General features: G+C 44.8%; 2 protein-coding genes and 1 long non-coding RNA gene across 4 annotated transcripts in view; 2 read left to right on the forward strand and 1 right to left on the reverse strand.

The window, feature by feature from the left end:
• Positions 1–15,087, forward strand: part of GSAP (gamma-secretase activating protein) — a 50,014-nt gene extending 34,927 nt beyond the window's left edge. For both annotated transcript variants that reach the window (XM_055712888.1, XM_055712887.1), the window contains exons 24-31: positions 1,479–1,574; positions 5,973–6,043; positions 6,625–6,719; positions 7,849–7,968; positions 10,554–10,615; positions 12,547–12,651; positions 12,801–12,894; positions 13,934–15,087. In XM_055712888.1, coding sequence (XP_055568863.1) covers positions 1,479–1,574; positions 5,973–6,043; positions 6,625–6,719; positions 7,849–7,968; positions 10,554–10,615; positions 12,547–12,651; positions 12,801–12,894; positions 13,934–14,034 — 744 coding nt within the window. In that variant the 3' untranslated portion in view covers positions 14,035–15,087. The remainder of the gene's footprint in view (positions 1–1,478; positions 1,575–5,972; positions 6,044–6,624; positions 6,720–7,848; positions 7,969–10,553; positions 10,616–12,546; positions 12,652–12,800; positions 12,895–13,933) is intronic.
• A 1,476-nt stretch (positions 15,088–16,563) lies between these two features.
• CCDC146 (coiled-coil domain containing 146) overlaps positions 16,564–22,802 on the reverse strand; it is a 74,389-nt gene continuing 68,150 nt past the window's right edge. The window contains 3 exon segments of the mRNA XM_055712890.1: positions 16,564–17,008; positions 18,419–18,556; positions 20,089–20,217. Of these exon segments, the coding sequence (XP_055568865.1) occupies positions 16,565–17,008; positions 18,419–18,556; positions 20,089–20,217 (711 nt within the window). The 3' untranslated portion in view covers position 16,564.
• Positions 17,020–22,802, forward strand: part of LOC129736287 (uncharacterized) — a 34,752-nt gene continuing 28,969 nt past the window's right edge. The window contains exon 1 of the long non-coding RNA XR_008732656.1: positions 17,020–18,170. This is a non-coding gene — a long non-coding RNA (uncharacterized LOC129736287). The remainder of the gene's footprint in view (positions 18,171–22,802) is intronic.

Here is a 22,802-nt window from a genome sequence, read left to right on the forward strand (position 1 = left end):
CAGAGTAGCTATGGGACAAACGTGATCTTGCCTAACTTTTAGAGTTCGTAGTCATGGTATCATCTTAACAACTCGTGATATCATAAGGCATAGGGGAAAAAGAGCAGTGGAAGGTTGATTGGTCAAAATGCTTTATCCCAATACAACTTTCCTTTGGCTAGGAACTGTTGTTCCATCCTCCTGGAGTTCATTGTAATCTGTCAGTTGTTTTTGGATTACTTTACACCATAAAACATGTGTAAGTGAATTCCCCACCCACTGCTTTCCTCAAATTGAAAATCATGGATCTTCTTGCTTCTCAATTTCACACCTTGTTTACTGTCGTCTTTTCCTTCTACCTCACCTTTTGGACTGCTGTGGCTATTCTGAGGTCCCTTCCTCTTTTGCATTGTTTTCGCTGATGTTCTCCCTAAAAGATCTACCGTCCTTGTGCTTTTGGGTAATAAATCCCATCTCAAATCTGTACCTGTCCTCCCTCTTTCTAAATACACAGCTTCGCTTATCTCTTGTTCTCTTACTTTTAAAACTAAATAAAACTGTTCACCCTGTACTGGCAGATCTCAGAACTGCGTTTGTGAAAAGCGTATCAACACTCCTGTCTGTCCAAATCTAAGGCAGATTTTCATTCTTTGCAGTCTTGTCCCCTTGTTCCTGAATTCTGCCTCTCGTTGTCTGAAGTTTCCTTCCCTACAGTTTATTCAGACAGATCCAAAAAGCAGGTCACTGCTGTCCTTTGTCTGTGCTTTCCTAATTAGCTATATTGCTGTCCTGACACATTGAGATTAATCGATTTGTAAACTTGAGCAGAGATTTTTATTTACCTCAGTTTTACTCTGAGCTTTGAAACAAATTAATGCTTCATAGTAGTTCTCAGCAAAGAACCAGCATGGACTTGTGTTGCAACCTAAAGCTACATGAGGTCAGAGGATGTTTCGGGAAGGAGAGGGTAGGGAGTGGCATGGATGGTATGATAACAAACACCTGATTTTAAAGACTTCACAATTAATGTTTAACCTGAAGTTGCCATTAATCACTTTGGTTCTCAGGTTCTTGGCTACTGCCACAAACTCTGCTTGTGCTAGTTTTCTCTATCATAAAATCCCTCGGGTTTATTTGTGTGTAATAAATACTTATATTCTCAGGATTCAATGTTCATCTTACAGTCCTTCTTTCACCCTGTTCACTTGGCCTGACCCAGAGATGAAAGAACTGTAAGATTTTTCTCTTCAATGTCACTGAAAGTTAACTTAGCACTCATTTTGCTGAATTTGCATCAAGTAGCCATTTTGAATATTCATACCTGCTGTTGAATTTGGCGAGATTGTATGGTAGCTTGGGGTCTTGCTCTGAACTGGACATTTTGAACAGGGAAATGCTTTGTTGTGCTAATACCTGTTGATCAGGCCCTGCACCTGCTGGAGATTTTGCATCTTTTTGAAGATGCCCAAGGTCACTGAATTGTTGGCTTTTTTTTCTAGATGGTTGCTCAGCTAAAGGATCACCTTATGAGACATCTACAGTATATAGGAAAAAAGAAGATTGACCAAATAGTTTTGGATTACGTTGCAAACCTGGTTAGTTTGATTTCATAGTCACTATTGTGAGCAAGTGTGTTTTGGAGGGTAGGGTCTTGGGTATGTACTGTGTGGGTATATAGCATATATTTGATGGGAGGGGATTGTTTTTAAGATGTTTAACCTTATTTTGCTGTTTAATATTGTATATATTGATAAAGGAAGTAATAATACTTACATGATATTAAAGAGAGTTGTATTGGTCACTCAGAATACAGAAGAAACATTTCCCTTTACAGCTTGTACAAATATGGTCCGCTCCCAGAACTGAAAATGCGAACGCTTACTGAAAGTTGAAAGAATGTCCTTTAGATACATTTTGTTTCCTGTAGAATACATTGCTGCCTGTCTTGAATAATGGAAGTGCCATCAGGGAAATACAAATTAAGAAAGAAAGATTTCACTCCAGTATGACATGAGAGTAAATCATTACTACTCCTACATACCGACTTAGGTAGGCATTTTGTAACAGGAGATGAGTTTTGCATGAAGAAATCAATGTAAACTACAGTGAAAACTTGCTTTTCAAATTCCTATTTTTCTGTCTTTCATCCTCTTTTCTGTCTTTCATCCTAGCCCTGCCACACTGTTCGGTAGAAACTCCCGAAGTGCTGTTTTCTAGGGGTGAAAGTCTCAGGAAACTTTCTTGTGGCAACGGATGCTTGCATCTTTTTGGGGAAGTCCTGTGCAAATTGGTTGTGCTGTCAATGTCACAGTGTTCTCTGAACTGCTGCAGCTTCCACTGAGGTTACTGAATTTTCTATTCAGGCCTCGCTCTATAGCTCGACAAATTCTGCAGTGTGTTTTCTTTGTCTTTACAGGAAAGAAAGAAAAACTAGTGGCTGATTAAAATAGGGACAGTACAGCATGAACCAAAACTTTGTACCTGAAAATAGTGCTGGAAAAAAGCACAGATGGAATGTTTATTCTCCTTTCATTTGTTTTCCAGTTATCATTTGTTCATTCTTAATATAAACAAAAATAAACAATATGAGAACACCTATGCAGCCTTGGTCTGCAAGACTAAATAGTTGTAGGCTAAATCTTACAATCAAAACAAATCTTAGCACTCCCTGTCAGCAGGCTCTCAGGATAATTTTTTTTTTTTAATCTCACTGAAAGTAAGAATTCTCTCAACTCAATTTACAGACTTCTCATTCTTAGGAAAGCTACCATAAAAAAACACAGTACATCTGAAAATTGCTTCTGCCCTCTGGCTGGCTTATCTTGGGTGCTGTTTGGAAATCGTTAGAAATTATTTAATGATTAGGCTTGGATTTCCCCTCATCCTAATCAGAAACTCATACATATTAAACCTTTCTATATCCTAAATGTTTGGAAGTTCTTCAGGGGAACAATTTGTTTTGATTCTTCCAACAGTTTTCTGTAGAAGCAGCATGTAGCTGAGCTACTGAAACTAATGGAACAGCAAGAGACTTGAAATTATTTGCTTGTCTGTTTGCTTTCATAAAACATGTTCTTATTATGTTCAGGAGCAAAGGAGCGGCTGAGACTAGGACTCTGTGGTGTAGCAACTATATACATCAATTGCAGCTGAAGTCAAAATAGCCAAGGCATGGGAGCATTGACAGTTTCTCATAAACCAACAGACTAGTGCCTGACTGCTGTCAGAGAGCTCTGTGTGTGTGTATACAGAGAAGTAACGCGGGGAAGCGTAAATGAAATGTCTCGGTGGGAATGGCCTTGTCTGCCGAGGAGGTCTGCAGAGCCTGAGGATGCCTGTTAGCAGTCCACATGCCATCTGCAGCAGTTGTTTGTATGTCCGTATTCTCTCTCTCCCCTGCAATCGCTTTATCTTAGCTTTGCTCTGTATTTGTTTCTCTTACGATTTTCATTTCAGTGGGACAGGAAAGGGGGGAAATAACTTAGAGAGACAGCATGACATTTGCTGCCCTGACAGTAAGCGCAAGGGGAGGCTGAGTGAACAGCCGGCCTGTGGCCCGGGAGAGGCAGACCAGAATAAAATGTTGAAATTCTCTGGAAGTCGCTGCTGTGGCTGCACCTTTTTTTGCTGACGTCTGTGGGAGCTATCATCTGATGCGGTCTCAACTGCAGAGGAATAGAAGCCAGACACCATTTGGATTTGAGTTTCCTCAGAAGGAGGGTGACTGCCTCATATCCCCTGCACACAGGAGGAGATCTGGAAGACAGCAAGACCTTGTCGTACTCCCTTTTCTTCTTTGCTCCTTTTTTTACTTTTTCCACCCCACCTTTGGCTGCTTTCATGTCTTTCCCATAGACACAGCCACAGGAGCTGAGCACTTGTGGTTCCAAATTAGTTTAGTGGAACTTCAGTCTACTCAGCACTGTTGCCTGGAAACGTAGGCGTTTCAAGACAGCAGGGTGCTTTGCAAATGTGAGCCTAGACCCTACTGCGTGCACTGTCTTCGGGTCGATCATATGTTCTCTCGTTAGTTCAGAGCACTCAGAGGTGATGGCTTCTGATGCTTGTCCAGAAAAAAATCTCATATTGTACATCTTTGTTACTAAATGAAAAATGGCTTTGCCATGAAGATATGGGTTTGGCCTTTAACTTAGCTCCTCCAGAGGCCCGGTGCTAGCCTTGGAGAGGAAGCTGCTGTGTACTCCCTCTTACAAAACCGAAACATTTCCTTTCTGTCATGCACGTTATCCTGTATGTTATGTACTGAAAAAAGTTTGAGACGTGGCTTCTCTTTCTGCATATATTTTCTACAGTGTCCATCATAGATGGTAGATGCTGATCTTCAAAGTGAGTAGTGCTGGTGGTGAGGGTGTCATGTCACAAGCATGTATGTATTTAAGATTTAAATATATCGTGATAGCTAGGTTGACTATGACTTAAGAAGTTGTTATCTTTCTATACGCTGGGAAAGCAGCAGTTTGCTGTATTGTTAAGCAGGGAATTCCAGAGTATCATACCTGTGAAAACAATTCTTGTTGCACAAACAATAATAGGTGATTTTGGAGTTTGTAAGAACCTTCCCTTCACCTCAGTGCTGATCTTCAGATCCAGATGTAGCTTCCAATACAGAGGCCTTAGCTGCACCCTGTGTGCTGGCCAGAGATGAAAGCCATTCCAGCAGCAGGTGCAGTTCTTGTGACCCTTCTCTAAAAACTGGAAATCATTCATTTCCTGGAAAATGAGTGGAGAAAACCTGCCATTCTCCAGAGAGGTTAAAGTGGAGCTTTCCACTGCATCCAGAAAGTCTGAAGATGGAAAGCATTAGGCGGTTATTCTGCCTCAGGTAGCTGTGCAAGGCTGGAGTGGTGGCAGGAGAAGGTGCTACCTTGTAGAGCTCTCTGGCCGAGGTACAGAGGAGAGCACGCAGGAGCATCACTGAAGATCAGTATTCCTGTTCTGGCCGTTGCATATGAACCTCTCCCGTGTGTCCTGTTTTTCTCTTGCTTGGAGCCTGTGACAAGTTAGAGGTCAGAGAGAGCAAAGCCTATGAAGAGAAGACGGGGGAAAAAGGATTCCTGGATTCTGGCCATCTTGGAGAGGGGAAAGGGTTCGTAACTTCACGTGACACCTCTCTGCAAAACAGGGGTCAGACTTGCTTCCTGAGAGTTTCCTGGGATTGATTGATCGCTGTACTTTGAGGCCCAGAGATAGAAGGTTTAGAGGAAGTGTCTCCATACTGCTGCTGAGATATGGAAGCAGTTACACGTGACAGCTGCGAGGGGCTAGCTAGAGGAAGCTATTTCAACTCTTGCATGTATGGTTCTCTCTTTCAGCTGCAGAGGCTTAGAAGGCCCAAGTGAGAAGAGGGTTTGTGTCTTTCGTATGCTGATAGGCTGTACTGGAGGTCAGTCTGGGAGCAGAAAGAAGCAACAGTGTAGGCCAAGGCATTGTTTTACTTCACTACGGACAAAAAGGAAACTCAATGGAGAAAGAGAAGCATTTGTTTGTCTCATCTTTACTCCTTGCAAGGGCTAGATTTGTGATTCTTCCTACAGACTTTTCTCAGCAAACTGAGTATTCTGCTGTCTTCAGCATCACCCAGTTGTGTCTGGGCCCTCAGGACCTTTCCTTGCCAAATGCTCAGCCGCTTGGACGTGCAGTTTTTGCTTTCATGGCAAATAGATCTTTGAGAATTTGATGCAGGGCTGTGAGATCAGTTGATCCTCAAGAAGTACAATGTGTTAAGATGCTGTATGTCTTGCACAGTACTTTGAAGAAGCACTTACTTTAAACTTCTGAAATAGGGCAGTTGAGCTACAATTCAAATTTTAATTGGTTTTGCATTTTAAGCCCCTAGGAAAAACGATAAATACTGAAGTCTTAGTAGGAGTCTCACGAGAAGTTTGAAATGTAACTGTATGAAATGAATGAAGGCCAAGGACCTGCTGTATACAGGCTGCTAGAAATATTCAGTCTTCTCTTTCTTGTTTTAGCTGAATCTGGTACATCGAATAATGAAAGAAGTTTGGAGGAGATACCAGCTTCATTCCTGCGTCTTCTGCTTGTGAGCAAGTCATTTGTTAAAGTTTTCAGCCTGCCGTTTAAATTATGGGCATAATAATTTTGGTCTTCAGCACTACTACTCACTTGAACAGTCAGTGCTTCCTCTACTGTGGATGCCAATGTGACTGTCATGTACTCTTACTTTAATGATCCCGCCGGCCCTCTCTAAGCCACCATGAATATTGATCATATAGGCAGTTTTATGGCTGGAGTTGGAGTTGCTGAGTTCATAGTGGTCTTAAGCCGGGGTAGTGGGTGTTAAACACCGATAAAGCCAGGTCAGTTATGCCAGCCCTCATATTATTTCGCCTTTTGCTCTTGATACCGGGTACTGCTGAGAGACTTGTAAATAAGGAGTAGTGGGGGAGTGAGAAAGGGGACACGATAAAGACTTTGGGTGTTAAACATCGAACAGCTAGTGCTGTTAGATGACAGTCAACTAAATAAATAAGATAGCATCCCATTGCAGTTCACCCAGAACGCAGGCATTCAGTGCATATGTAGTACAACAGGCTGACTGTATCTTCAGGAGCGTGGGGGCATCTCAGGTTCCTAATATGTTGCTACTTTTGTTAAATACAGTGACGAGAGAGGAAGTGCGGGAGAGTTTGCAGTGTTCCACATCATGAGTCGGATTCTGGAAGCTGCAAATGGCATGTGTATGCCTTTACCTCCTGGTAAGTCCTATGTTCTGCTGTTTTAATCGTAAGTGAGGAGAGCAATGCTATGAATTCCTCCCAGAAGAGCAGTAGTTGCAGCACGTGTGCCAAGCTAGCTTTGGCAGTATTGAAATCTACTCAAGATAGAGAAGGGAAGACCCTCCATAAACATGTGCAAGTGAAATGAAGAAAACTGAATAGTTACTACAAATAGAGACAACAAGTTGGAAGATTAGTTCTCTTTTCAGCTTCCAGTGGAATGTTTGGGCACAGTCTTAGCTTAGGACTAAGATTTAGACTGCTTTCATTTATATATTTTTCTTAGACAACTGGACTTTAGTGTCAAAGTCTACAAGTGAAAATCCTATTCTGGAGCAAAAAAAGAGTGGTTTTCCCCATGCTGTTGCCCTGCTAATATTTTTCAATTTTATCCTGAAATTGTTGGCTCGAGACTGGATGGAAGAGCTTTTCTTGATAGTAGACTTTTATTTCCTAGAGCTCCTCGTAATTGCTTAGAGTCTTTTCAAATCACTCGCTTATTTTTGCTAGTGAAAGACGACTTAATGTTTTCTGATTCTGTTTAATCTTACTAGTTATTATTTCCTGATCTGTCTTCAGTCTTTGAAACTGGTTTTGGTATGAGGTAGTCCCTCAAACTTACGCTGTGTGGGCGCAAATGCTGCCACATAATGGCATCACGTAATAACAAGACCATCATCTGGCTGATGTTAAGTAAGAAATTGGAGGCTTAACACTGTGTGCAAATGTGTGGGTGGCAGGCACTGAGGGTGGTGAGGCCCCAGGTTTTGATTAATTAGAGGAGGAAAGAGGGAGAAAAAAGACAATTTAATAGAAGAATTCAGATATAGAGCAACAGCGTGGAGATGTTCAGTGACCGTGTATGACTATAATGACTGTTTTCAGTCGTGTTGGCTTTCTTTCTGCTTTGTGACAGGATTGTACTTCAGAGGACTTAAAGGATGCCTGAATAAGACTATGTTACTTTTGATAAACTAATTCCCTCACCAACTAGAAACAGAAGTTAAGGAGAGTGTTGGCTTTAGCTAGAATAATGCCAGTCTCTAATAGGGACTTAGAAAAAAACCACCGAGTAGTTGTACCAAACGAGTTTCTCTCTCTTTCGTAGGTTTTCACACTCTGCACTTGGGGCTTGGTGTTCGATGTCTCCCTCTGCACACCCTCCTGCACTATATTGATAACGGAGTCTTGCATTTGACAGAAACATGTGTCAGGAAATTGCTGAAAGGTACAGTAAGTTTCATATGTTCATGTAATTAAGAGTGATGCCCTTTCAGCCATTCAAACCCAGACACAGGATTTACTGCCCAGGAGACTGAGCTTTTCTCAGAGCGCTGATCCAGTGAGGGCTGTAGCTGATGGTGTTGCCCAGCTGAAAGGAGAAAATTAGGGCTCAAACTATTTGATTGAGGCTTACCATAGCAGACAAAGAAATCCTTGTTTGGGGAGCATTTGAGGTTACGGTTTTTCCACCTGAGACTTAGAAAAATGAATACGAAAGATCATTGTTGAATTTGTTGGGGGATTTCTGTGACCGTATGAAAGTGCACACATATCTGTAAGGAAGTTAATCTGTTATCCAGTCCTCGGCTTTTGCTTTGATTATGTTTGAAACAAGAGGAACAGGCCTGCCAGCCTGACCTCAGTGCCAGGAAGGTTATGGAGCAGAACGTCCTGAGTGCCACCACGTGACATGTGCAGGACAACCAGGGGATCAGGCCCAGCCAGCGTGGGGTTATGACAGGTCCTGCTTGACTAACCTGATCTCTGTCTATGATAAGGTGACCTGCCTAGTGGATGAGGAAAGGCTGTGGATGTTGTCTGCCTGGACCTTAGTAAAGCCTTTGACACCATTCCCACAGCATTCTCCTGGAGAATCTGGCTGCTCATGGCTCAGGCGGGTGCACTCTGTGCTGGGTCAGAAGCTGGCTGGCTGGCCGAGCCCAGAGCGGTGGGGAACGGGGTTACATCCTGCTGGCGGCCGGTCACAGGTGCTGCTCAGGGCTCCGTGCTGGGGCCAGCCCTGTTTAATGTCTTCATCAACGATCTGGACGAGGGGACCGAGTGCACCCTCGGTCGGTTTGCAGGTGACACCGAGCTGGGGGCAGTGCTGACCTGCGGGAGGGCAGGGGGCTCTGCAGAGGGGGCTGGGCAGGCCGGGCCGATGGGCCGAGGCCACTTGTAGGAGGTTCAACAGGGCTCAGTGCCGGGTCCTGCCCCTGGGTCACACCAGCCCCGCGCAGCGCGACGGGCTGGGGCAGGGGGCTGGGAACTGCCTGGGGGGAAGGGCCTGGGGGGGCTGGGTGACAGCCCTGGGCAGGAGCCAGCCGTGTGCCCGGGGGGGCAGAAGGCCAGCAGCGTCCTGGCTGGTATCTGAAACAGTGTGGCCAGCAGGGCCAGGGCAGTGACCGTCCCTCTGTACCGGGCACTGGTGAGGCCGCACCTCGAACACGGGGTTCAGCTTTGGGCCCCTCACTTCAGGAGGGACGTTGAGGGGCTGGAGCGTGTCCCGAGAGGGGCAACGCAGCTGGTGAAGGGTCCGGGGCACAAGTCTGGTGAGGAGCAGCTGGGGGACCTGGGGCTGTTCAGCCTGGAGAGGAGGGGGCTCAGGGGGGACCTTACTGCTCTCTGCAGCTCCCTGACAGGAGGCTGTAGGCAGCTGGGGGTCGGTCTCTTCTCCCAGGTAACAAGAGACAGGACAAGAGGAAATGGCCTCAAGTTGCGCCAGGGCAGGTTGAGGTTGGATATTAGGAAAAATTTCTTCCCTGAAAGGGTGCTGAAGCATTGGAACAGGCTGCCCAGGGAGGTGGTGGAATCGCCATTCCTGGAGGTGTTAAAAAAGCACATAATGTGGTGCTCAGGGACATGGTTTAGTGGTGGATTTGGAACTCCATGATCTCAAAGGTCTTTTCCAACCTAAATAATCCTATGATTCTAAGGTAATCCTAGTGCTGGGATTGGCAAATGGCTTGAAGCTCTGTGCACTAAAAATTCAAAATAAGCAAAGAAAAGCCTACCTGACCCAGCATCTCAATGTTTTTAGTAAATATTGAACTTGTTGGACGTCTTCTACATATAATGTCAGGTTAATAAAAGTCAGAGTTAAGTTCTGTATGAACTTGTGTAGTTATCGAGAGCAGATTGTGTTCTGTATGTGGCTTTCTTCTGAGCGGAAGCGAAGTAGCTAGTTTCCACAAAGGAGGCTTAGGAGCAAAGCAGCACATGTATGGTAGGGATGACTGGGGAATAAAATGGAGAGTGGGACAAATTGCCCGTTGCAGGCACAGCTGGCATCACACCCATGTTAACTGCCTTTTCTAGATCGGAGGGGAGGAAAGGGGACTTGTAGCATAAGTTTCCTGGGACGAAGCAGCGCTGGGGTAAGATTCTCTAACAGTAATGCATGTCATCACAGCTGCAGCTGTGCTCCCTTGTAATGTGCTGTGTCTCCAGTGTTCAAGAAAGAGACAACACAGTATACTGTATTAATCTGCGCCTGGTCTTGATAAATGAAATATTATAAATATTGGAGCTTTACTTAGTCAAAACATGTTTAAATTACTGTATAAGTTGTCGCATAAAATATGAGGTTATGGGCAAATACACAGAAAAATATTTATGTAAATGGTATTAAATGGTATAAATGTAAATAACAGTCCTCATAGCCATTATTTCAAAATAAATTTTCATTTCATTATGGGGATGATATTTATTCAGAATGTCTTCAGTGAAAGTTGAAAGTTTTAGCGATGTGGTTGCTGGGGGTTGGTTTGTTCTTTGTTTTGGTGGTTTTTGACTCGCTTTCTCTTACAGATTTGGATGACACTGAGAAGAATGAAAAACTGAAGTTCAGTATTGTCATGAGGCTTCCCGAGGTAACTTATGACATCGGATGTAATTTCTTGGAGTTTGGAATCGATAGGAAATTCCTCCTTGTGCGTGGGATCAAGCCAATGGAGGACTTAGCTGTGATTCGAATAGGGCACAGATATATCCTCATCCTCCACAGGTTCTCCATCTGCTGCTCGTGACCCGTAGGGTACTCTGGTAACTTAAATTACAACTTGCCCGTAGTGTTTCACAACGTCTCCAGTACCTTACAGGAATCAAACAGACAACACTGACACTGTTCTGCTGAGTACTTGTCTGCATAAAGCAATAAGGGTTTAACAGGGTTTAGAGAGTATTCGTGGGGGGGTTGTGTGTGTTTCTTAGCATCTACAAATGCCTTTCTCACTTGTGACACCTGCATTTGGTTTTGTACATTTTATCAAATATGTTCAAAAGCTGGTACAGTAAAAGCTGTAAAATCTGATTGTACCACAACTGTGGAGAGGATTGAATTACAAGATCCCCCTCTCTCTGAAATCTCCCAGCCTTGTCTGTTGGTAAGGTGACTCGTTTAGCCACGTGCTGGAACTAATTACTGATGCTCCTTTAAACGTGCCAACAGAATGGGAGGTTGACTTCTCCTTTTCCCCTTCTGTTCTTAGTGCACAGCACTGCAGAGGAAGCACGACGTCACAGTGAGCAGAGGGAAACCAGGGATCCCCCCGTGGGGTGTGCCTTGCTGTAGAACAGGCTTTTCTCAAGTTGCTTATTGTTTGCTCATTATGAGCTGCTACATGTAGTTCAGATGGCCAGAAGTGCTGCTTTAGTTTTCCTCTGACAAGGGCTTCTTTCTTTGGCAGCAGTTTGGAGGAGGGCTAGGGAAGGAGAAATACACAGGCTGTTCTTTGTCTTCTGTGTCTTGCTTTGGGCATGGGTTGGTGAGCTGGGGTCAGCCCCAGGCCGGGTGGGTGGGGAGCACCATTCCAACCCCGACTGGAAGCAAAGGGCTGAGCTGTGAGTGCTTTAGGGGACGTGTACTGCTACTTACGCGCTGTAGACTCAGTGCCTTATTGTATCTATTTACAGCTTTTGGAAAAAAACACAGATAATTGTTTGTTGGCCAAAAAGGACGCTTTGGGGTGACTCGGACTGTTCTGAGCAGGTTAGATTCAGTAGGTGACTTCAGTTGCATCAGAAGCAAGTATTTAGGCACTGTTGAAACTGTATGGCATTTCCCAAATGAACCCCTTCAGTACTCTGGATTGCAATGCAACTAAAAAGTGAGGGTGGGTGAAAAAAGATCTAGGTAGGGAAAAGAGCAGAAGGTGGAGCTAATTTCACAGTGTGTTCCTATTTGTTTGCTTATTAGTTAGGATTGGAAGCTTTGGGACATCCGATTTTGAATCCGTTTTGCTTTTGGGATTGTGAATCAATGTTATCAATTCCCAAGATGATGACCTATATAATGGGATGCAGATTGTGTTCCGTCGGCATTCTGCTTTTGCAGGTTCCTTAAACTAAGCCTGAGAGAAGCCCTGTTCCGAATGGATCATTGAGGAGTGGGGCATCTGGGTTATTCTTTGGGAGGAGAATGGATCTAAAGAGCCACAATAAAGGAGAAAGGGTTATTTTAAGCCTCAATTAATACTTAAGTATGCATGCAAAAGTAGGACAGAGGTAATGACAAGACTGATTGATGAAACGGAGTAACTCGGTGGGTACTGTGTAGCAAGGTTTTGATTTTTTCCCCATGTTTTGGAAGCGTGTTGTAATCTTTTAGTTACTGGCTATGAAAGGAAGGCTCTGCAGCTAAAAATTAGGACATCTTAGTTTCTGTCATCAGTGTCTGAAAGCAAAGCATCTGTGTTACAGCCTGCATTTTGTTTCAGGTTTTTTCCTCCTTTCCCCCTCCTAAATTTCCACTGTCCTGTGTTTATGTTCTGAGGTTTGGGGTTTTTGGTTTTTTGCTTACTAGGTTCTTGGTCAAAAGGTTCGTCAGTTTTGGAATCACCCGATAAATGCTAATTTCATTGCACGGAAATATGTGAAACTTCTGCTTGAGAAGCTCGGGGACAGGCAGGTAAGAGCACACAGGCCGTTTTTTTGGTAATCTTTTGCTTTGACGGTGTTGAGATTCCTGACCTTGCTGTAGACTATAACACACTAAAGATAACACTGCAATTTGGTACTGTGGGACTCTGAACTAACCTGAAATATTCTCCCTTGCAGTGTAGCAGGCCTGTCCCTGAGAGACGCTCGGTCCCTGTAGAGTTTTTGCCGCTGAACTACCTGACTAATGTGTTGGCAGAGATAGAGGATGAAGGTAACGCTAACTCTCTGCTTTGGAAGACCAGTAATTGTTACCCTTTCATGCTCACGCTCGGCTGTATCCTGACTATGTTGAAATGCCCGAATCCTAAAACTCCAGTGATGTCCCAACACATGGGTTTGGTTGTCTTTCTGCTGCTGGGAATTGTCGGAGGGCTTCTTCGCTGCATATCCTTTCCTCTGAGTCCTCTCTGTGTTGGATCCGGTTAGCAAACTTGCATTTTTCGGAACTCGTAGTGAAATGTGGTCGGTGTACAGTGTGGTGGTCGCTGTAATTCTGTATGCAGGCGGGGAGAAGGGAGAAGGGCTTCCTCATTTATGCAGCATGGTGGCTGAGGCAACCAAAATCAGATGTTCCACCCCAGAAAAGAGAACCCGCATCGCTAGATCAGGAGGTGCGCTGAAGTAACAGGCATTTCTCAAAGCAGTTCCTTTTTGTGAAATGCAGTTCAAGCTGATTAGGGCACTTGCTGCACACAGTGAACCAAAGCGTCTGAAGATTTTGAATTCCACTGAAAAAGGTGCCTTTAAGGGAAGCATTGGACTGCCAATAGCGTTACTGGCGATGCCTGTACTGGTAAGCAAAATAAAAGTCAGGGTAAGGACTTGAAGGCTGAAACAAGATTGTCCGTGTATGGATGTCATCCCGTTTGGGGAGGAAGAAAAGTTAAACCATATAGAAGTATATGAGGCTGCGCCCTGGTCCATTTTATGTACTAGCACTAACATAGCCACTGTGCTTAAACCTTGGTTTGGATCTCCAGTGTAGGATGCAACGTATGGAAATCCCTAGTGGCCTCCAGAGATGGTCTGGCTCCCCTCTGCAGGGGATATCGTTTACTTACGTCCCACTAATAGGGAAGTTTTTGCCATGAGGAGCATCCAAATGACTCCACTGAAAGCTGCAGGTGTTTGGTGTAAATGAAAACACTGTTCCCTCTATTAACTTATCTTTTGGTATTTTAGATGAAGATGTTCAATAGAGTGCGGGATTAAGTGTTCGTAAATACTAACTTTCTCACTATGTTTTTTAGGTATGAATCCGTATGAAAAACAAGACCATGTTAACATACGATTTGTAGAGGAAACGGCACTCAAACACACTGTGACGCTTTTGGGCCTCGAACATTCCTGAAATAACATGCTGTTGAAGACTGTCGAACTGTAGTGCTCATATAAAAGTATACAAGTTTGCAAACAAATACTTTTTTTTAAACTTAAATATCATGTTGTTTCCCAAATAATCTGCAGTTTTGGGTAGCCACCATTACTGACATAAGCCGCTGAAAATAGTGTTTGGTCCAATGTATTAAGGCTGAAATTCCCAACTTCTAGAAAAGTCCTGGAGGAATACTTCTGACACAAACCCAGGTTTGAAACAGATCTGTGGTTTTGTTTTGAAGTGGTCAAATAAGTGGAACTATAATACAGGACGAGAAGGAAGTTCTTTGGAAATGTATCTTAACAGTGGCTTGGACAGAGTGTTACTTAATTCTTTCCTTACAACTTGTAGTGTTACAGTTCAAACCTCAGCTTCAGGAAGAAATTGCGGAGGTTGTTTTTCCTTTGTTTTCAACTTCTATCGGTACATAACTGAACCAGTGTTTTTGGGGGTTGGGTTTTTTTAAGTTCTGAACTGTGACTTTAAAATAGTAATAGCAGTTTGCTATGCAGAGAAGGTTTAAGTTCTGACACGTAGGATATCTGCAGTCTTTATTGGTTTAAAACCAACTCTATCAAAGTTTCAGGCTATTAAAGTAGTGAAGCTCATTGACAATTTGACAGATTTTGGAGGTTTTCAGTAACAACCTCTGATGTTCTCCCTGAGTACTTTCCACCGGTGCTTTCTGTTCCTTACCAGTGAAATGAAAAATTCCAGTTCTCAGGAGTGGCTCGGCAAGTGCCTGGTCATTTCCTTGTCCTTGCCATCAGTGGAGCAAGACCGTTAGCTTTCTCAGGAACTGCACAGAGGGAGGGAATAATTTTCTCAGTGTAATTAAAATTTATCTGGTAAGCATGAACTCCAATCCCAGACTGTAGAAAGCTATGTTGGCTTATTTATATAACCGGTGGGGACTTTGTATAATATTAATAACAAGAGAAGATTTCTTTTTAATTATATGTATTATAAAATACAATCAGATGCAATAAAACTTCACCTGGAAAAAAAATATAAGTGTAGTATGTAGTAAGTATCGCTTATTTTTCTTAACATTTTAAAATGCTGTGCTGCATTTGGGGTACCAGGCTCCTCCTAGCCAGGAGAAGGGAACTTGTGTCACTGACTATTGAGCTACGCTTTGGGCATTAATTACTACTTTGTTTTCACTATGGAATTTGGCTAAACGCTAACAACTATTCCTCCGTTGTAGTGTAAATGCTGCTGACCCTCCGGATTCAGTAACACCCTTGCCTGCTGTAGGTGCTGTCTGTTCACATTTCAATTGGCCTTACAGTAGGTTTTCTGAACTGTCTCCTATTCGAACGAGGTTCACGTGGTGTGAAAGGAGCCAGGGTGCCGTAGGGCCGTGGCACTGGGAGACCGTGTTCGTCATCCGGGATATGGGCGGCTGGGCGTTGTTCAGCTGTCGTGTGGATGGAGCCGGGCGCTGCAGCTTGTTCCTCTTCTGCAGCACGCTGTGGAAGTAACGCATTTTGATCACACTGTGCTTACACGCTTTAAAATGCCGGTAGTCTCCTGAGCCAACATGCAGAACGCCTTACAAAGGGAACACCGTCACTCCAGTCCTTCGCAGACCTGGAAACCCAGAGGGGTACTGAAAGGAAAGCAATGAGTTACTGACCACGTCGATGTGAGTTTGTCCTTTTAAATAGTATACGGTTTGAGCCTGTGATGCTTTTGCTGTTTGTGAGGAAAGGAGATTAGATGAACTTTTAAAAGTTGTAATAAGTGCACAGAACATCTCAGGAACAAGACGATAGATCCGATGCTTCAAAACAGGGCTCTGTGTGCGCTGACAGCGGTGGCTCCTGAACACGGTTACTGCAGTGAGCTTGTGTCCGCAGCACTGAAAGGAAGCTGAGTCACAGCATGAGAAGTGTTAATGACAGAGAAGTTTCTTATTCTAAACCAGTTTTACTGCAGCACTTCTGTGTGACTTCAAGTTCTTGAAGTGCATGCACAGTGTACTCCTGCCGCAGCTTAGCGCCCCTTTCAGATTCCCTTGGAGTGATCAGCTAAGGGATTCCTATAGCAAAGCTCATTTCCCAGCAGCAGGAGTTCCCACAGTATGCCTGGCTCAGTTTTGTGCTACTGCTTCTTCTCTGGGAGCTCTCTGCTCTGGGATCACCGACTGTCCCCGCTAAGGAGGCATGGTATCCAGCAGGGTAGTACCTGGAACGCTGCCCTGCCTCCCCTCGCTGTCTTGCTCAGCAATCTCTGTCCTCGCTACTTCTGATCCGATGTTCACCGCATCTGTTATGTGGAAGACACTAAACTTATTTTTCCTGAACCCCACCCCCCACCTGTTGCAGCTTTACCTTGAAATGAAATGGGAAGCAGAACTTCAGCGACGACTCTCTGCCCCATCCTGCCGAGACACCACGGCCACACAAACCGCTTCAGCAGAAGGCAAGTCTGGCTTTTAGTGTATTCGCTGCTTAAGATTCGGTGACCGGTTCTAAGCGGTGTCGCCAGACTGCGGTTAAAACTGCTCAAACCCACCGTGTACCGCTTCAGCAGCCGTCTGCCTCTGCCACCCCCTCCACTGACTCCCAGAGCTCCGTGTGTGGCGGCAAAGAGCTACGCAGTGAGCTAGCACAGCTCTGGCAGAAAGGTGAGCTGGGGCAGTGAAAAGACGGGGCCGAGGATCTAATCGCAACCTATGGCAAAAACTTACTTTAGCTCTGGCTTCAGCCGCTTCTTTTTGCATCCTCTCGTTGTGTAGTATCTTCAACGGTTTGTCTTCTGTTTCTTTCGGAGGGGGAAGGCCTTGAGCTATGCTTGATGAAACAGTCGTCAGAAATTGTTCTTTGTCTTTCATTTCCTGCTGGAGTTTAATGGCAAGTGCTTGCTTCATGGATAACTCGGCAACGAGAGCCATCGCCTTACGGGTTCTGTCCTTTATCATCTTCCGCAGTTCGTTTGTCTGGAATAAGTAACAATTGCATTTTAGTTAGGGCTTCCCTCTAGACACGGGGCATGACACCTGGGTAAGCATTATGTACGTGAGAACAAGTCCAGCTTGACAAAGATTTAAAAAATAGTTCTGTACTTGAAAATGACTTAATGAAACAGGTTGTGTTTCTGTGTCTGCTTGGAACCGCAGGAACTGGCAGCGTAAGGAGTCACAAATACTCCGAGATGAGATACAGAAAAGCGAGTTTGTAATTACCCCCTGCCCTTTTCATTGAACAGCAGAACTCCTGCTGCCCTCAAAGGCCCACTGCCCCAATTCTTCCTGAGTTTTTGCACAAATGACTTTGTAATAACTGTGTAATAAGCCTGATCCTTACAAGATAATTGCGTCATCATGTGGACACAGCAGGGCTGCGGGTTGTCAAGTTATCCTAGGCAGGTGGGCGAATGAAGGAAGAATGGGAAGGAGTCCTTGAGTCTGGGTAGAGATAGTTTAAACAAAAAACCGCAACAAACCTTAAATACTCTTTTTCAAGTGACTAATAGAGAGTTGAGTGAGTCAGAGCACTTGCAAACTTTTAGCACGCTGCTGTTTTTACCATAGTTTATTAGCCTGTGGCCATGATTTCAGAAATCCAAATAACACCCATGTTATTTCTCTTTCTGTGGAAAGTTAAAGATTTATTGTAAGGATGTGTTTTGGTTTAAGCCTTTGCAAGGGCCAAATCTAACACCTGAGGGGGTGGGGTGAGGGGGGAATCTACCCTGGCTGGCCTTGGTTTACATTAATTACTCACACTTTTTTTTTTTCTGCTTTTCACTCAGCTCTGCTCTATTTGCAGCCTCTTCATTAAGGAGGTGGGGGTTGGAGGATTTTTGCTCTTCCCCGAACAGTATTACTGGCAGTTAAAAGACAATATCTATAATTACATAAAAACGATTGTATTGAAAATGGTATTTCTTTCCTGTGTGGTGCTCCCTACTTAAATAACAAAGAAATTTTGAGGCAGATATCAGGCTTATCTTTTTATATATCGAAGCAAAATTTACCTGGCTTTTTCTTATTGCTTTTTAGCCTTTGACATGTTTGTTGTGGAAAGGCTGTTAAGTACACGTGCAAAAGCAGGATTCTACCAAGTTTGTGAGCATCTACCTGAGCAAGAGCTAATCGGGTATGTCGGTGAAAGGTGCTATTTATGGTGCAACTTTCTTTCATTAAGAAAGTACACTCGCCTAATGCTTTCAGTACATCTATCACCATTGCTGCTAATTGTCTGTAGTTTCTGAAGACTAACATATGATTTGCCTGTCAATATTTCCAGCCACTTCTGTAATTTCCAAGTGAGTCATCTTGCCTCTTGCCTAGATATGATTTCATTTTGTATAGGCTGGCAAGCAGAGCGTGCAATGCCCTTCTTACCCTTTTAGCTAACAGCAGCGTGTCCTGCTTTCCATTCTCTGCTGTAGCACGGATTCTGTCTGTCAACCGGGAAATGTGCTTGTAGAGAAAGTCTGTCTCCAGCAACTTCTCCTCCTTCTGTACTAGCTCTACTTCTAGCTGCATAGAGAAGGAGTAAACAGGGTGTAGGTAAGTGACAGGGGAAGGTGCAGCACAAGGTGTTTTTGTGATTGCTTTGAGAGCTGCTGAAATAATACTCATGAACAGCCATAAATAATCACTTCACCAGCAGATTTCTCAGAGTTTTCACCCTCTCTGCCAAGTATCAGGCCAAGGTTCGTTCAGTTGGTTACTGTCGGTCGTACAGTTCTTCCACATCAGACCAGGCCCTTCTGGGGGACCAGGGGTGACAGCAGCATTATTACTGTCTTGCTGTGTTTTGACAGCAATGGGTTTTTTTCTAGTGATCTTTTTTCTGAAAAAAAAATAATAAATCTTCTAGTTCCTGGAGACACATAATAATAAAAAGGTTTTGGCTCTTGCTTTAAATACCTTTTCCTTCCTGCTTCTAAAAAAAAAAAAAATTATGGCCTCCAAAGACTAAGAAAAGAAACTACTGTGCAATTAAAAGGACTTTAAAATCACAAGGAGATTGAACGAGAACATTTAAATTTAAATGTCAGGACTCGACCCAGCTTTTTAATGTGCAGGTTGGTAATAGAGGGCCGTGTTGTAGCCTGCTTGGCTATGCAGAGCTCCCTCCTGTCACGGAATATGGGGCAGCAAAGCAAAAAGCTCAAGTAATTCAAGCAGAAGCATTCATGTAAATCCCTACAAGCTCGATTTCAGAAGGAGGACTTAGGTGTGTACTGCTCCAGGCTTGCCGTTACCCTAACACCTTCTCAGCCCCGCATGAATCCCCCGAACACCAACTGCAGTGGGGGGAGTTCTGTGCCCCTACAACTGGGACAGACAAAAATACCACAGTCAGTCAGTCCATTCCTTTACCTTCCCCTCACGCGCCATACAGGAGGTGCCCTGAAATCGGCTTTCATATTGGACCTAATGCTTCGTTTTGAAGCATTCTCCCTCCTGCAGCCGCTGGCAGTGCTGCAGCCAGGCACGCAGCTGCTTGGCCGGCCTGGCTGCCACTGCCATGAAGGTCTGTTCTGCGGCTCCCTGTTCGGCACGGAAACACGGCAGTGCAGCCCAAGCCTGAGAAGGATGCTTGGTTCTGTGTCACACACGGGCTTTGCCAAGGGGGGGTAGTGGGACTGCACCCCGTGCATAGTGGTGGAACAGCTACGAGCCAGTGGCAGAATAACGACGGCTTCATTTGTCAGTGGTTTATTATTCTGTATTTATCTCCCTCTGCTGCCTTTGCTGTGCTTTTCTGTAGTGAAGCGGGAGGGTCTGCGCTGAAGTGCCCGTGATGCGAGCGGTGCAGCTAGCAGAGGGTGCTGCGGAGCCAGGTATTCACACAGAGCTCCCCCTCTCCAGCCTCTGCTCAAAGTCAAAATGTCCCGTGTCCAGTTGTCCTGGAAAGCAGATGCTGGGCTGGAGTTCCCATGAGCTAGTCATAATTATTTTAATTCCTGTTACAGAAAACTTGTTTTAAAAAGATACTGTTTTCTTTTCCTAAAAGAAGTCAGTCATAGCAGGATGGCTTGTGATAAGAGAAGTGATGTTACCTGCTCAATCTTTTTTAGCAGCTCAGGTGGGGACGGGTCCTTCCCTCCCAAGTCTCGCCTTCTACTGTCATTTGTGGGGTCAGCAAGGGTTTCCTCCATCCATTTAATCCTGTCCTTGCACTGGGAATACTAGCAAATAAAAAGCCACAAGGGTTATTTTTTCACACAAGAAGCCAAAAGCCCCGCTATGTGTTGCTATGTGGCTGGAGATGGAAGGTCTCTTGTCTCTGATTTGCACCAGCAGAACTGCACTAAAGTGACTGGGGTGGCAGCGCTGCCAGCACCAGGGCTTGGAGGCAGGCCTGCAGCCCTGCTGGGAGATGTGTGGGACGCTTGGGCGCTGTAGGGCTACACAAAATGTTACCAGCCAAACGCTGGGAAACATTTCCCTCCAAAACCAGAGGTGGACATACATCATCCTCCTGTCCCATTGCCAACAAACAGGAATCTGAGAAACGGTAGATTGTGTCACAGAAGGGCATCCCTATAATACATAAATATAAATCAGTTTCATCTTATTAGTAGTTCAAATGTCTTGAATGCTCGTTCCCTTGACTCCCTTCTCCACGTGCAACACAACCACCTGAAATGGTGTACAAATAATTCAGCCACACAGAAGAGGCTTCTTCTCTGAGCCACCAGGTATCACGACTAAAGCCCTGGACCAGGAGATGATTTTCACCTTCTGAATATGTTTGGGAAGTCAGAAGGAGGCTGCCCCAGGGACCGATACCTTCTCCAGTTTCTGCTGGGTGGCCTGGATGTAAAGCCACAGGCGGGTGCTGCCAAACTATGTCCTTTGGGCCATGGTGGAGGGGGCTCAGGCCCCCCTCCACCGCCACGGTTAGCAGCTGTGAGACCTGCCCCAGCTGTGGCTCCTGTCCTGAGGAGGGAGAGGGGCAGCAGGAGGGGGGGGAGCCCTTGCTGCACCCGCTTCCTTCCCCCTCCCCCGGTCTTTGCAGCCTGGCCCAGCTGGTGCCTCCAGCAGTGGAGGGGGCTGCACAGGGGCTGCGGTGGGCACCGGGGGTTCCTCTGAGACTGATGGCGGGAGCACATCCCCACCTAACTCACCTCCAGAGCTTGATCCCACAGACTTTAACAGAGAAGGTTTCCTTGTACTGCGAAGGGGGGAGGGTAACATGGAAGATTATGAGCCATTAATTTATTTTTTTTTTTAAAGGGAACTATAGTGTGACAGTTGCAGGACAGAGGTAAACCCTGCTGTCTGCCAGAAATTGAGTTCTACCTGCTTCTTTTCCTCGGGCTACTTTTTTCGTTCTCAGGAATACACCAAGCTTCTGGGGTGATGTCTTCCTTTATTCCCCACGAACTTCTCTTTGACCCACAGGATCCATTTAGGGATGTAGGGAGGATGCACATGTGTGTTGGTTTCAGCTGGGATAGAATTAATTTTATGCTTAGTAGCTGGTGCACTGCTGTGTTTTGGATGTGGTGTGAGAACAGTGTTGATAACAGATGTTCTTGGTTGTTTCTCAGTTTATACGAAGTCAGCGATTTTTCAGTTTCTGGGGCCCTGCCAGCGAGAGGGCTGGGGGGGCACAAGAAGCCGGGAGAGGACACAGCCAGGACAGCTGCCCGAACCAGCCAAAGGGATATTCCATACCATAGCGCGTCACGCCCAGTACATAAACTGGGGGGGTTCCCTGGGGCTGGCCCATCGCTGCTTGGGGTCTGGCTGGGCATCGGTCTGTGGGTGGTGAGCAACTGTACTGGCCATCACTTTGTTTCTTTTCCTCTTCCCCTTGGATTTTATTTCTCTCCCCTTTTCTTTCCTTTTCATTACAATTGCTGTTATTATTAGTGTTGTTGGGTTTATTTTATTTTATTTCAATTATTAGATGATTCTTATCTCAGTCCTTGAGTTTTATCTTTTTTCTGATTCTCCTCCCCAGCCCTCTGCTTAGTTGCCAGCTGGGGTTAAACCATGACAAAGTGCCTGACAGTTTGGTTGCAAGTTAAATCTGAAAGTCCCACTTTCCCACTCATTAGCACTAAAGGTCTCATCCTTACAGGCATCCAAGTTTTCCACGTTAAAGTTCCCAGGCATGTGTCCCAAAGTGACTCAGTGGTGACACTGAACAATGTGATACTCCTGGGACCCAGAAAGGCAGGTGTTCCCTGACCTTTCTGATGTGAGACCTTCCCCTGGAATAACGCTTCCCAGAATACACTCGATGGACATCCATGCTTTGCATAAATACTCGCTGAAGGAGTGACTGGGACCTTTTCTTCATGTTTGGATTTGCAAGACTGACAGTGTTGGGGTTTTGTGCTTTAATATGCACCTGGCCATCTGTCAGTGCGTTGTCACTCCACTCTTGATCTATTAGCACTGACAAAACATAACCCAAGTAAGTTGCTGTAAATGCTAGGTGGTGCTACTATTTGCAGGTGGTGGTATTCTTTAGGAAAGAAGTGGTCACTGGCTCACAAAGTTAGGAACAGTCATCAAAAATACAAAGTAAATGTTTAGATGTTGCTACCGGGATGGAGTTTGTTCACTGAAGTTAACAAGTCATGTTTAACTGGAAAAGAGAAAGCTGACAGATCTTTTCGGGTCAGAATGGAACATTACTTACCGGAACATTTGTCTTAAATACTTCTTTTTCTGGTAAAAAAGCATCACACAGCTCTTTCTTTTACACTTTGTCTAAGAGCAGGCAAAATAAAAACCTTAAATGACTGTAATGATC

The sequence above is a fragment of the Falco cherrug genome, chromosome 5, assembly GCF_023634085.1.
Source record: "Falco cherrug isolate bFalChe1 chromosome 5, bFalChe1.pri, whole genome shotgun sequence".
NCBI classification, from domain to species: Eukaryota; Metazoa; Chordata; class Aves; order Falconiformes; family Falconidae; genus Falco; species Falco cherrug.